Genomic DNA, 14299 nt, shown 5'->3' with positions numbered 1-14299 from the left:
TTGTGTTGTGTTGTGTTGTGTTGTGTTGTGTTGTGTTGTGTTGTGTTATGTTTTTATAGGGCACTTTAAAACACGTTATCTCTCGATGGCTAGTGATGGGCGTTCTGACCAGCCATTGTGCGATTGGTATTCATGCGGTGAGACTAGGAATTTCAACTGATCATTTTTTATCAGCTGTCAATAGGAAGATGAAGTGGAATCATTCCCACACTTTCTTTTAGACATTTCAACCTTCGCGGGGCTAAGATGGACGAATTTTGGCTCGCACTTCTGAGCAAACACTAAGCTCTCAGGGATCGAAATTAGCCGCATTCAAAATTTCGTAATCGGCTCGCGGCGTTAACTTAACCCAACCTAACCTGTACTTCTTTGAGCTATGAAATAGTTGGTCACATTAGGTCTACCCATGTATGCATGTATGTTCATATGTATCAAAACAAAAGAAATTACTGAATACTCCGCCATCTAGTAACTATTAGCAAGCAAGTTGCCATACCGTCAGCTCATCCATCATGCAGCAGACGACCCACTTTTAACAATATTTGTGACTGTTTTACTTTTTATCGACACGAATGTGAATCGGGAGCAAGGGTACACAAACTACACATCAGTGTTGCCACACGTGGCCTTTTTCTACCAAAAATGGAACGTTTTTTTTCATTTGGCTGGTTTTAGGCTACATTGTATTTTGGTAGGTTCCGCTACTATAATAGTTAATAGCAAATATGTATCTCCACACATTTTAGCAACCTTGATTACACGAATATTTCACCGGTGCGTTCGTATAACGACGACCGCAAACATGTAAATATACCTGATTCGTACGTTGACCCTTATTTGTTGTGATAACTACGTATTTACTGAAAATCGCTTGTCAACAAACGCACTGATATCCAACTTGACTAGAGCCACCTTGGCAGGGACAGAAATTGAGTTCTCTGAAAAGGCGAAGCATCTAGGAGTAACTTTGAAAAAAAGAACCAATTGGAACAAACATCTTTAGAATGTTACCAACAAGGCTACAAGGGCGTTTTATGCCTGTCGTAGACTTGATGGTAAGACTTAGCGAATATGACCCAAACTGGTGTACCCGTCTTTCAATACGGTAGTAAAAACTATTGTTACATATGCGGCACTGGCCTGGTGGCCAAAAGCCAAGTAAGTTACCGCGAGTGGAATGCTCTACGGCTGCCCAATGGAGATCTTCGGGGTCATGTGGAGGTTCTCAAGCTATTCAAGTCAAAGGGAATGAGACAATCAAAGAGATTCATAAGTTCCTCCAGGGTGAACTGCGAAAGACTTCGAACTTAGCCGGGAGAGTCTTGGAACTCATACTGGCATTCTGAGAGGACACTGCAAGTTAAACTACCATTTGAATAAAATAGGTTTTCTCTAGATACGTACTGCAAGCTTTGTGGGCCGGTTTTAGCACAATAGATCTTATTAGGTCGCATCTCGAGTATTCCTGACGTAATAATAAAAATAACAATATTAACATGGATTTGTAAAGAGACATATATTTGAATAAGTACAGAAAAATTAATTGTTTACGCAGTTAATTTGTTTTTATTGAACTAGCTTTTTAGTTGTACTATTTCTATTTACATTTGTAATAAATTTGACATAATAAAACTCAGAAAAAAATTTGGTAGGTTTTTTTAGGAACTTTTGGAACGTAAAAAAATGTTTCTGTGGCAGCACTGCTACACATGCATATATCGTCACCTGAAATGCAAAAAGACGTAACAACTCGTAACGGAAATGGAAAAAGTCGTGACTAAAATTTAAATTTTTTTCATGAAATGGTGTGGGGAGTTGTAATTCGATGAAATCCATCTTATAAATCAAAAAGTGAGTTTTGAATCTTTTATTAGTTATGACCTTTTGCATTTCAACTATGATGCTTGTTACGTCTTTTTCATTTCAGGTGACGATATGTATACATATTTATATATATATGTACATATGTAGTATATATGAATGTAGGTAAACAAAATGTATACTGAAGAGTCAATGTCCATAGTAGAGAGCAATCAACTAATTGGTACATGTTACAACAACCAAATATACATATATGTAAGAGAGTGCGTCACTATGTATTATGTACATATACCTATAATTAAATTTGAATAAGCGCAGGCGCAACAACATATCTTTACTTGAGCAAACCGATAATACATACTACGCATGCACACGGAATAAATGTTTGTACATACCTAATATCGTCACCTGAAAGGCAAAAGGGCATAACTAAAAATATTTTGTTCCATAAAACGATGAAATGCATCAATAAGAAAATTTAGGATGTGGGCAATTCTCACAAACTTCGAATTTTTTTGTGATAAAATTTTTTTTTAATCTTGAGCCCATGTTTGAAATTTTTTAGTATACGCTCCTTCAGCTGCTAGAATACAAATTCCAACGTGGTGCAACGTTTTGAGGCAACGCACCGTACGTTTTCACGTTTTTTACGCGTTTTTTTTGGAAGTGGAAAGCGGGCTTAATTTTAGTCCGATTTCGAACATATAGCTTTTTTTGCGAAGGTCAATAATTGTACTGAGTTTGGTACAAATTTATAAATCGGTTATCGAGATACAAATACCGGGAACTAAATAAAAACTGGGAGCAACATTTTAGTAAGGTTTAGCTATTCTTCAGTTTATTTAAAGTTTATTTTTATTTAATGAAAGTATAGCTCATTACTTAATCCAAATTACAGACATTGTGCAAATATTATGAAAATTCAGTAAAGTTTGATCAAAATAGTTAACTTCTTGATCAGCATCTTTAGAAAAAATGTTGGTATCCAAGGGCAAGGCACATTCTCTCTGAAAGCCGTGAACGGACTCAGGAGAAAGGTGTCTTAAATAACCCTGAACCCACACCCTCAGGTCCCAGGGAACTGGCCCCCAAAAGGCAGTTATCGGCAGACGATGCCGACGGCCCATCGAAGAGGCCTAAAACCTCCAGCCATAACAGCCCGCTAAACCGGCCCGTGAAGGGTTTTTTAATGATGTTACCATCTCTTCTCTTGGGGAAATTAACACAATATATATAAAATGAAAAACATTGCGAATATTAAAAAAATCCGTATATGCATTTTGGGAGTAACTGTGTGTACATACATACATACATATCGCATGTTAAATAATATAGAGATGTAAATAAAAATTTACGTTTTTGGAGGTTTCGTAATACAATTAATAAATTTGATGAGGAGAATATGTTCAGTCAAACAGATGACCAAACTACCCAAAAATGGCGAAAATATATGTCTTCCATCTGTCCTTTGGTATAGCACCTGTATGATTTTATTAAACTTTGATTGCGTTTTCCCACAAAATTGAAATTTTGAAATAATTCTGTATATTATTAAACGTGCGATCATATGTTCATTTTTTGTTCACTGAATTTATACGCACCTCGTTAAAAAATTCCAAGATCAAGCAAAAATCAACAACTTATTATTCTTTATAAAGGCATTCTTATAAGTCACTTAGTAATGGTAAAAATTGTCGGTAAAATTGGTGGCAAGCAGGGCTGCCATTATCACTTCAATCGAAGTGTTTCACTTCGTTTATTTTCAAACACTTCACCACTACCTCTTTAGCAAAAACAATTCACTTTTTTTTTCCATCGAAATTTTTTATCAAACGCTTTTTAAATTAGAATTCTGGACATTTCCATCATATAATAGTGGAAATTCAGGGCTATAGCTACTGGATTATCTCATGAAAACACAATCAAAACTATTCGACTATCATTAAATTCATTTTGAAGAAATTAAGAATTTTTTCAGAAAAACACCAATTTTTGAAAATCTTGATTAGCTATCTATCTATTTATATGCGTTAAATAAACGCATCATTTTCTTTGACAAACATTCTGGAAATCGCGCAAGGGTTCGAAAACGTGCCAATTGAAAAGAAAACTAACGTCATATTCGAAATGTGTAGTGTAAGCTATAGGTATTCCTGTCTATGTATTGGATCTGGCAGGTGAAATGTGACGGGTTTTAAAAGCCTTGGTTTGATCAACAATGTTTTATCGAAAAATTTACAGTTTGTTTAGTGAACGTGAACTAAGAAAACAAAAAAGCTATTTCATATTTGTCTAACGTTATTTAATTAAGACACTTAAAGTTTTATGAGCACCTCGAAAAATGAGGAAACACTTCACTTTTTTGGTATTCCACTTCAAATTATTTCCTGCTGGCAACAATCTCGGTGGTAAGTTACATTCAACTTAACAGCATTAGGCATGTTTTTTTCAACCCATATATGTAATACTCCTATATTGGCAGTAAGAGCTAGTACCGTCCGAAAACACTACAGTACAGATATATCACTAAACACGTACGAAAGAAAAGGAACACATCCCCCTGCAAAAAATTGTGCGACTAATCTCTAAAGCGAGTATTCCGAGATTACTCTCAATTGGGTATAATTGGGCATTAATTAGTCCCAACTAGTCTCATACTTGTACTATTGGAGGTCAATTAGACTCGACTCATCCCTTATGGGTATAATTGGAGATCAATTAGTCCCCAACTCATCTCTAACGGGTACTATTAACGATTTAATGATATGTACGCACTTAGTCAATGAAATTTCATGTGCGACGTTGGCCCACAGAGAGAGTATTCGCCTAACAAAACTGAGCACCCCGGTTCGAATCTCAGCTGGTGCAAATTTTTAATTTTATTTTGTAAAAGTGACTAGTCGCTTTTCATACCCGTTCGGGTATAAAGGTGAACAATTAGTCTCTTCATAGGACATGCTCGAACAAAAGCGATCAGTTCATTCCATATAAAGAGATCAAAAGTGATATTAGTCGCATGCTCCTTTGCGATTGCTCCCGGAGTCATCCCGGATTAGTCCCATTTTTTGCAGGGTCCTTTATAAATAAACATGTACACAACACATATACAAAAACGGCACTCAAGTACACAATACATTGACAAAAACGGTACTAGACTGTCTCGCTTTGATTTCGGAATGCTTACACATTGAGAAGTTAGCTTACTGCCAATATAGAAGTATTACATATATGATTCAACCATCACAAGCAAATAGCTAAATCTTGGTCAAATAAAACGAAATTAGCTTATTTCCTATGTTAGCCTAATTTTGACAGTTGTTTGGCTGCAAACACCCTGCAGTGAAAACCCAAACCAGTTAGAAAAAATACTAGTTCATAAACTAGTATGCGCCTACCATTAGAGAAATTTCAACCATTAGAGGGGTCTTTATTAGAGCAATAGAAGCCAAATCAACTATTTTTAGAATTTTTGTCTGTCTGTATGTTTGTACGCGCATTACTCCAGGGGGAGAGCAGGCTTGTTAGGTAGGCCTTTCTTTAGCTCTCTTACGGAATTGTCATGCGTAGGAATAAAGCCAATACTACGCTTCAAAATCAACGATTTTGACAGTTGAATTTTATTAATTTTTAACTATTTTATAAATAATTCCCTCAGTTTTGAATTGATTTTACTAAAATTTTGCACATAACGGTTTTTAATATTGTCTTAAACACGTTCGCTACCAGGCGTCACATGTGTGTGTCAGCTGGGTTTTCACGTGGGACCGCCGACACAAATGTGAGACGCCGATCTGCGATAGCGGGTTGTTGGATACAGTATGATTTATAGGAAGCTCTGGCACACGTTTGTGAGAAGTGGTCTCGGGATTACAGCTACCTGTAAAGTATGAGGTGTTGTTTATTTACAGTGCACATGTGAAAATCTTTACCGACTTCAAAAGATAAAATATTAGATTCATAGTGAAATAAATACACAGAGGACGGTAAGTACATATATTTAGGCTTGTTTGAACATAATAAATGTGAACATAAAGGCCAAGTAATTGGCCTATGTATTGAGCAATGCTACTGTATTTTCATTTAAACTTAGTTTTATGTAAGCAGTGTATTTTTGAATAAAACTGAGTTAAATAAAACCCTGATGTTTAGCCTGTCACATATGGGGTATTCCATGAGTAAGTGAAACTTTGTGTCCAATTGTAGAGTAGCTTATTGAACATGGAATGCTTGATGAATCAATCCTCAATACCTGAAATTAACGTTTTTTCGAAAAAAAATTTAGTTATATTATTTTATTACACTGTAAATACACTCAAAACTTCAACATAAGAAAAGTAGTTGAATACGACAACATATTTTAATATAGAAGGCTCTGCAAAATCAAGTATTCACAAAGTTATTATTTTTTTGAAGGGGGGAATAAATGTCTCGATCTTTCTGCGCCCCGAAGAAGCAATATGGCATTGAAGAAAAATAGGCATTTAAATTATATAATAGGATAAAATCACTACGGATTAGCATGTCCAACCCGTGACTAAAAAGTTTTAAACTTCGTATTGCTTAGTTACTACTTTAGGGAGTTTTCTATAATTTCATAACTAGAGTGTGTTTATACTAAGCAGCCCTATTTCATTTCTTTTATTATATTATAAGTACCTACTTAAGAGATTTTGAAACGTTTTATCGTGTCCCGCCCGTGACAATCATTTATAATTTTTTTCTAATGATGCCTAACAATAAAAAAATAAGTTTAACGTTTCAAACCTATGTTTAATGCCACAAAACTCTGAAGTACAGGTTGACTAAACACCATAATACTGTTGGTGGGCTAAGCGATGTAGTAAAAAATTTCGCGTGGCCAGCTCGAAAAGTCAAGATAAGCATTACTATCTTAGAGACGCCAGAGAATTCTATGATGAGGGTTGCTTAACAACAATTAAAAGTCAATATTAACAATTACCTGAAAAGTTCCAACCAAGAAAATCTAGAAGTTCGCGAAACTTATAAATTCAATCCAATAAATAGCCTTTAAGTGACAAAGATATACATATGTATCTGCTTACAAGTATTCTAATGCAGATAACTTTTCGGATTAGACATCGATACACAAGATCTTTTCTGACGTTCTATGGTTTTAAGGAATAGCTAAATTTGAGCATGATTTGTCCATGAAATCAGTTTCCAACAATAACTCAACTCGAGCCACTCTTAAGCCGGTTACTCAATGTCTGGTCAACACTAACAGCAGGTTAGACATCTCTATCGACGTGATAACAGTAGTCGATATACATGTTTAGCCTGTAGTTAGTATTAGTCAGACATACATAGCTATTCTAAACAAACTTGAAAATCATTAAGGCACATTCGAAATTTCGTTGCAATCAAATGCACCGTGCAGAAGTGCATTAGGAAAATGCATATAAAATTTCATGCGTTTGCAAATAATCCTTTCTTCCATGCATTTTAATACATCAATCTGGCGACTTCTAGCTTTCGTTTGGTATAACTATTGCCCCTAAAATAGATCCTGGGGTCAGCAGTATATCGTGCGTCTTACAATGACTCCACTGTCATAAAAGTAGGTCAATTGATCTTGTATTTGACCTCTAACATTTATCATACCTAATCTCTTTGATATGGATCTCACTAGAAGCTTCCTTTCATGAAGAAAATCGTACGTGTCCCACCCGTGACAAAAGTTGTCCCACCCGTGACAGGAGAATTTTGAATTTTTTAATAATAAACAAATAATTCTTATTATGGTTTGTGCTTTGTTGGGATTGCTGGTTCTTTTCTGTATAGTAAAACATCTAATCCAGATAGAAATGTTAAGTAAATTCACAGACTTTCCTTAAAATATATGTTCTCCAAAAAGCAGTGTCTTTTCTTTGTCCTACCCGTGACGGAAGAAACAGCTCAGAATTTTCCAATATAAAATCAAGTTGGAATATTTTTCGTATTTGGTAATAACTCGTATATTAGTGAACTAGGTGTAGCTTTATCAAAATGTAGAATTGCTTAGTACTTTATATTTAAATTAAAAAAGAAAAACTATTTTTGCTGTACAAATGTCCCACCCGTGACGATGGAATACCCCATATGTAAATGTGACCCTTGTCTATGCCAAATAAATATCTCTATAGACCAGCGCACAGTGCTTCCCTTCTATATAAAAGAATAGAATATGGACGGATTTAATGAAATTTCGCTTCTTAGTAAAATTGAGGACGCTAAATTCAAAAATCCAATTGGTTTTTGGATAGCTTTTATAATTTCACTGTAAATGCAGTTTGAGGTTCAAGAGTTTGGGTTCTTGTGGCATTTACATAGGTATGTACATATAGTTCGTTCTATTTTCAAAAGTGAGATGTCAAATGATAGTGCTTGGCCTGTGGATGTGCAATAAAGTTTTTTATTTTTGAAAGGGGTTGCCACCTGTTACAAAATTTATTAAAATCATTTAATAAGTTAAATGAATTAGATATCACAATATGGGTATCAATTGAACTAGTTTTGAAAATAATTTACTTCTAAACCACACGTAGAAGAGTTGCCACATGTTTAAAAAATCAAATTCACTTTAATTAAGGGAATAAGGTAAATGAAATGTGTATATAAATATGAGTATCAGACAAATGAAAAAATTTAATATATTTAGCAAGTAATAAGTGGAGAGTAAAAACATTCCTGAGTTAATTTAAGAGTCCAGTAATTTAAAAGGAATGTAATCAGAACAAATTACTGATTGACAATGTATGTATTTGTAATAAAACAACAAATACGATGGCGTAATCCTATGGTTTGACGTAATTATTATTTTAGTTTAACTAAATTTGACTTTACAAACAGATGGTAACCCTATTCATAATATTTTTAAGCTAAAACCTTCTTAAACCTCTTTCGCCTGACTCCGTTATGGTGATACCTATGTATTTCAATAACCTAATTCCCTTAATTCAAGTGGAATTTAATTTTTTTAAACAGGTGGCAACTCTCTACATGTAGCTAATACACATTTCGATTGATACCCATCTCTTAGTAATTCACTTAACGTATAAAAAAATTTTAATCAAATTTCTTAACAATCTAATTTTTTAACAGGTGGCAACTCTTTAAAAAAAATTATCCCTTCTATTGTCCACAGTTCGTTTTTGAAAATGGAACGAATCGTTCAGATCTCAAGGCACTGACAAAAATTAAAAAATTATTTTATGCATTAGGGAAAAAAGCATTATTTCAGAAAGCGCAAAAAATTAGCAGGTTTTTAAACCTTCTTTTGAAAGCTAAAAGCCCGTACTTTTTAATAAAGTAATAAAAAATAACCTATTTTCACATATATTTTTTATTCCCATTAAAATTTAGCATTTTTTGAAATTTTGTTTAGAAAAATTGTTTTATCTTGGAACACAGCAGGGACACCCTGTGTTTAACTTTATTCCAAAATTTTAATTCCTGTAATTCTCTATTGTCTATATGGAAACAAAAAACGCCAAACCAACATTTTATTTCAAAGAATATATTTTTTACATTTTTTTTTCTGTGAAGAGCTACTCCGATCGGAGCAAAGTTAGGTGGAACATTTAATTTTAAATTTTTTATTTCGGCTTTTCGTAATTATGAAAAATCATCTGGGAAGTGCAAAACGAAAGCGTATTCAAAAAGAACGTACCGACTTTTAAAGTAGTTGAAATCAAATGCAAATTCGGATAATTGACTGATGCCTAGGACATCGCCATGTTAAAGTCAACAGTTCGTTCCAAGGAAGAAAGTTAGATCTTGAACTAGTTGTGGTGTGCAAAAAACTGATTGAACATCGATATTTAAACTAGTTTCTTTCGTACTGGGTATAGACACACACATACATATATACTTATACGAACATACATATGTGCAACGTCTTAAATATCAAGACAACCAGAAGCAGTTAGCAGGCGTAAGTGAGCGCGTAAACCGATCGGTCAGAGTTACTAACACCCTGCAGGAAATGTATCTAACTATAAGCTAACTTTAAGTGGATTAGGAAGGAGCTAAAAGTCACAATTATCTGTATATTTTCTTTGATGAAAGCTAACTATATTTTTATGGCGATGGCCAAGTCAAGGGTGGTTACCTCTACATTAGATGTAGTCAAGGATGGTTGTCTCGGCATTTGATGTAACTAACTTGTAACTAACTACTTTTGGACATAAAATATTAATTGGAAAAACAAAATATTTTTTTATGTTTTTATTTATTTACTTTATTTATTTTATTTTATTACATTTCATATTTGTTTACATATTCTGCTGTAGGTGGTCCCATATTCGAACTCCGTCAGACATAACCTCAAAATGATAATATGAAATTTCGATTGTCCTTTTATTTGTCCTCAATTCGAAAAAGTATTTGCGAAGTGCAGGATATTTAAATAGAAACGCGTTTAAAGATAACAATCTCCTGCATTACTGCTGCAATACTTGTCAACTAGTTTTAAGTTAGCTTTTTGTAGGTAACTACAAGTTATATATTTTATAGAAACTAACTACAAGTGGGTTATTTTTTATCAATTGATAATTTTTTTCTGCAGGGCTATGAATGCATATATATGTATATAAATATATACACATGCATACATATGTACGTATCCATAGATACGTGCGTATAACTAAAGATTTTATAATTTAATAGGGGTATTCTCTGAGTCTTGCAAATCCCTTGCACGGTGCACGGATTGTACGTTTTGCAAAGCTGTGCCGTATGAAAACCGATTTTTACCGTGCAAGGGCGTTACAAGACTCAGAGAATACCCCTAATGTGTACGTAAACATATGCATACTGTAACAATTTCTATTGAAAAAAACAAACAAACAAATATGCAACAGATTAATGCAGGTGCATATAGATGCGATGTAAGATTTTATTATATTTGCAAGGACATACACTGCATACATACATATATACATATGTATTGGTATGTGCAGATAACTAATTTTTACCTGAATTCATTTTTCAATACAAGAAATGATATCTATGTACATTAGACTGCATCACCAAAAAAAGTTGCATTTTTTTTGGAAAAAATGCCCTTAGAGGACAAAACAGTTTAAGCTTAAAAAATCTACAAAAAAATATTGAAATTTTGTATGAACGAAATCATAATAATGGGAGGTTTGATGCTGTTTTTTGATTTAACTTTTTTCAAAGAGTTGTGTAAGAAAAACTTGAGTAACTGCCTCAAACCGATATAGACTTGGGAAGGTATCAGTGGAAAGGTATTTTCTCAGACTTTTTATTTCTTTGCAAATACCAACACATCACAATTCAACATGGAATGACACTCGTTTATCTCACCTTCCTCTTTCATACTTTGAATGAGCTTAATCGCAAGGGAAAGAAAATACCTTACCAATGATACCCGGGAAGTGTAAATTGGTACGGTTTTGGCTGAGTTATTAAAGTTTTTCTTAAACCAGTTTTTTGAAAAAGTTCAAAACAGCAGCAAAAATCTCATTATTATGATTCCTTAGAAAATTTTTTAAAAATATTTTTATGCAAATTTCTTAAGCTTAAACTGTTTGGTCATCTGAGGTGATTTAAAAAAAAATGCTTAAAAAAACTTTTTATTAATAAAACAAACTAAATTTTTGCAGGTATTTTCAAATCGGTCCAGCTCACGTAAATCTTAATATTTTTCCGAGATATTTTGGTGGAAGTCTTAAAGTATAATAGATTTTATAATTCCAGTGGAAAAACAGTACCGATTTTTTTTTTTTTTTCTATGGGGGGGTGATGCAGTCTTATGTACATATGTATGTACCTATTTACAATTAAATAAGTTCTTCCCACTTTCCTAGTTAATGGGTTAATTAGTTAAAGATGATCAAATTCTTCAGTGTACTTCGTGTTCTTGGAAACTCAATGACGGTTATAACTCAGTAAACACCAAGGTGTGATTAAACCAAATATAACAAATCTTTTATAGGTATACTCACAGTAGTAGCAAAGTAATCCGATTATGATGTGTTGAATAATCAATTTAGACGCAGCCATGTTCCGTTCAGCTATGTATATGTATGTATATGGTTTCGTTTTAGGATCCTGCCCACGGACTTTCTATTTTTCTTAAAATAGTAACACATAAATCAGGTAGCAATCACCGCTGCCTTTATATTCAGTTATTTTTCATTATACATATGTAGTATTTATCTAAATATTTATTAAATATTTTTTAATAAAGTAACATAATACGGTTACAAATGATATATGTAAGTAGTATTATAAAAATACAACACAAAATATTTTGCACACCTTGAAAATCACTTTAGTATTTGTACACACTCACAGGTCAACCTTAATTATCTGTGAATATTACGAAACTAACCAAATGAATTTTTAATAGCAAATTTCTAATTTGCAAAATCTTGTTATTCAAACAACTTTTTATAAGTTTTCAACTTTAAACTCGCATCAATGCAACCGATGTTCGCCACGTATATACGTGAGTTTAGATATGAAGTATGTATACATACAAACATATATAAATATACATATTTGACCATAAATGGAAAAAGCTCATTTGGAGCAAAGCGAACAACTTTATGCACAGCTCTTTAAAACACGTCCGAACACGACTAACTCCCAAACAGCAATGAACACCAAGTGTTTAGACCAGGCTCAGTTGGCCATCACCAAAGACATGAAATTGCTTGACAGACTCGATAGCTAACATGAAAATAAAACAATAGATGTTTACCGTTTCGGCGGTTGGTGCTGTCACGGTTTTGCCTTTTTTGTTGGTCTTATATTGCTGGAACTGAGAGATGTTCACTATGAAATTGTTGTGGTGCTGATATCTGTTGGCCACCCCAACTGGCAGAAGCTACGGATGCTGCCGTACAGTGGGTCCAATAGAAACAACAAACTTGTGTGTATGACATAAGTACTATGTACATAGATATATATGTATATAAGTAGAAACATATATGTGGATGTGTGTATATGTACAGATGTGTGGTATATATGTCGATATGAACGAAGTATATACATATGTAGGTGCATTTGTACAAATGTACATATGTATGCATTTATCGGACAGCGTACCACGCAACATTCAACTGTATTTAATGTAATCTACACATGCGCACCTCTCCACTGAGTAGCATAGTGTTAGCAAGAATGCGGCGCACGTTTGGATGGCAAATACATATGTACTTAAATGAGAGCGTTAATGCTGCCTTAACCACGGTTGCCACATTTGGTTCATTTGGACCAAAACTGGTCCCATAAGTTTTCGTTGGCCCCTTGGACCCTACTTTTGCAAAATGGTTTTTTTTTCTAATTTATTAAATATTTAATATTTTCTATTTATTTTATATTTTTTCAATTTTAATAAAAGTTTTGAAAATTGTTAAAAACTAGTACTTCTATTCGTCTCATTTAACATTGAACGTTTATTAGCACTGAAAATAATCGATAAGTGCACACTGCTAAGAAAATTTAAGAACTTTCAGATTTTGAGTTTTGTTTGTATTTTAAGCGTGTCTATTAAATTGGGTATATGTATAGAAAAAATTTTCGAACGTACTTTGTATGAGACTGCCATTAAAAAATGTAAAAATCAACGGGGGTTTTGACCCTACTTGAAACTTGCACTTTTTTGTACTAGAATTTTATGGACTACAATGCCGATTTTTTTTTTTGTTAGTATTCTAAATAAAAAGCTTGAAACTTTGGTGGAACTTGCAAAATTTTTATAATTTTTGCAAAAAGCTTGAAATGCGGATTTCCAGAGCTTTTGGTAGATGAGCTATACTTTTATAAAGAATTAATAAACATTAATCAAACAAAAAGAAAATAGTCGAAACTTTAATATATCGCGACCCTACAAATCCAAAGATTTTATATAGGTATTATTCTCTTTTGTTTTTAAATACTTTTTATATATCGACTGCTGAGTGGGAGATCGACCTATCGCTCTATCTCAAAACACTTTTAAAGAACGCCCTATTTCAGAATTCAGTTGAAGAACGTCCTGAACGTTCAGAATTCGTTACAAAAACGCCCTATATCAGCACATTTGCAGTACATTTTGAAGTGAGTTAGGGCGTTTTTGAGCCGGATTCGGAGATAGGGCGTTCTTCAACCAAATTCTGAGATAGGCTGTTTTTCAAAATTCTGAAATAGAGCTTTCTTGAAAAGTTTTTTCAGATAGGGCGTTTTCGAACTGGCTGCCGAGATAGGTCGATCTTCCACTCAGCAGTCGGTATGTACATTGGGGTGTTTTTTCATCGAATACTCCGACCTCGAAATTTTGTGGGAAATACCTAAAAAAAGCTAAGATGTATCGCTAACGTTGATACATCTTGGGATATTGGGCTTTGAAGTTGATCAACAATTTCTACAATTTAGTTCAATTATCTGTGAAAATTCTACACTACCTAAACTTAGCGATTTGGTGTTCCAGAACTTCGCTGGCGGGAGATTCGGTTACGCCGCAATA

At 33.7% G+C, this 14299-nt stretch overlaps 1 protein-coding gene across 1 annotated transcript in view; it reads right to left on the bottom strand.

Annotated features, from left to right (window-relative positions):
• LOC118736751 (protein Skeletor, isoforms B/C) overlaps positions 1 to 11952 on the bottom strand; it is a gene marked incomplete in the record, with an annotated part of 84235 nt that extends 72283 nt beyond the window's left edge. Inside the window, 1 exon segment of the mRNA XM_036466767.1 lies at positions 11793 to 11952. Coding sequence (XP_036322660.1) covers positions 11793 to 11850 — 58 coding nt within the window.
• Between the last annotated feature and the right edge of the window lie 2347 nt (positions 11953 to 14299).

Source organism: Rhagoletis pomonella, unplaced genomic scaffold (assembly GCF_013731165.1).
Source record: "Rhagoletis pomonella isolate Grant_MI unplaced genomic scaffold, Rhpom_1.0 Rhpom_scaffold_00004, whole genome shotgun sequence".
Classification (NCBI taxonomy): domain Eukaryota; kingdom Metazoa; phylum Arthropoda; class Insecta; order Diptera; family Tephritidae; genus Rhagoletis; species Rhagoletis pomonella.
This window is presented reverse-complemented; position numbering and strand designations above follow the sequence as displayed.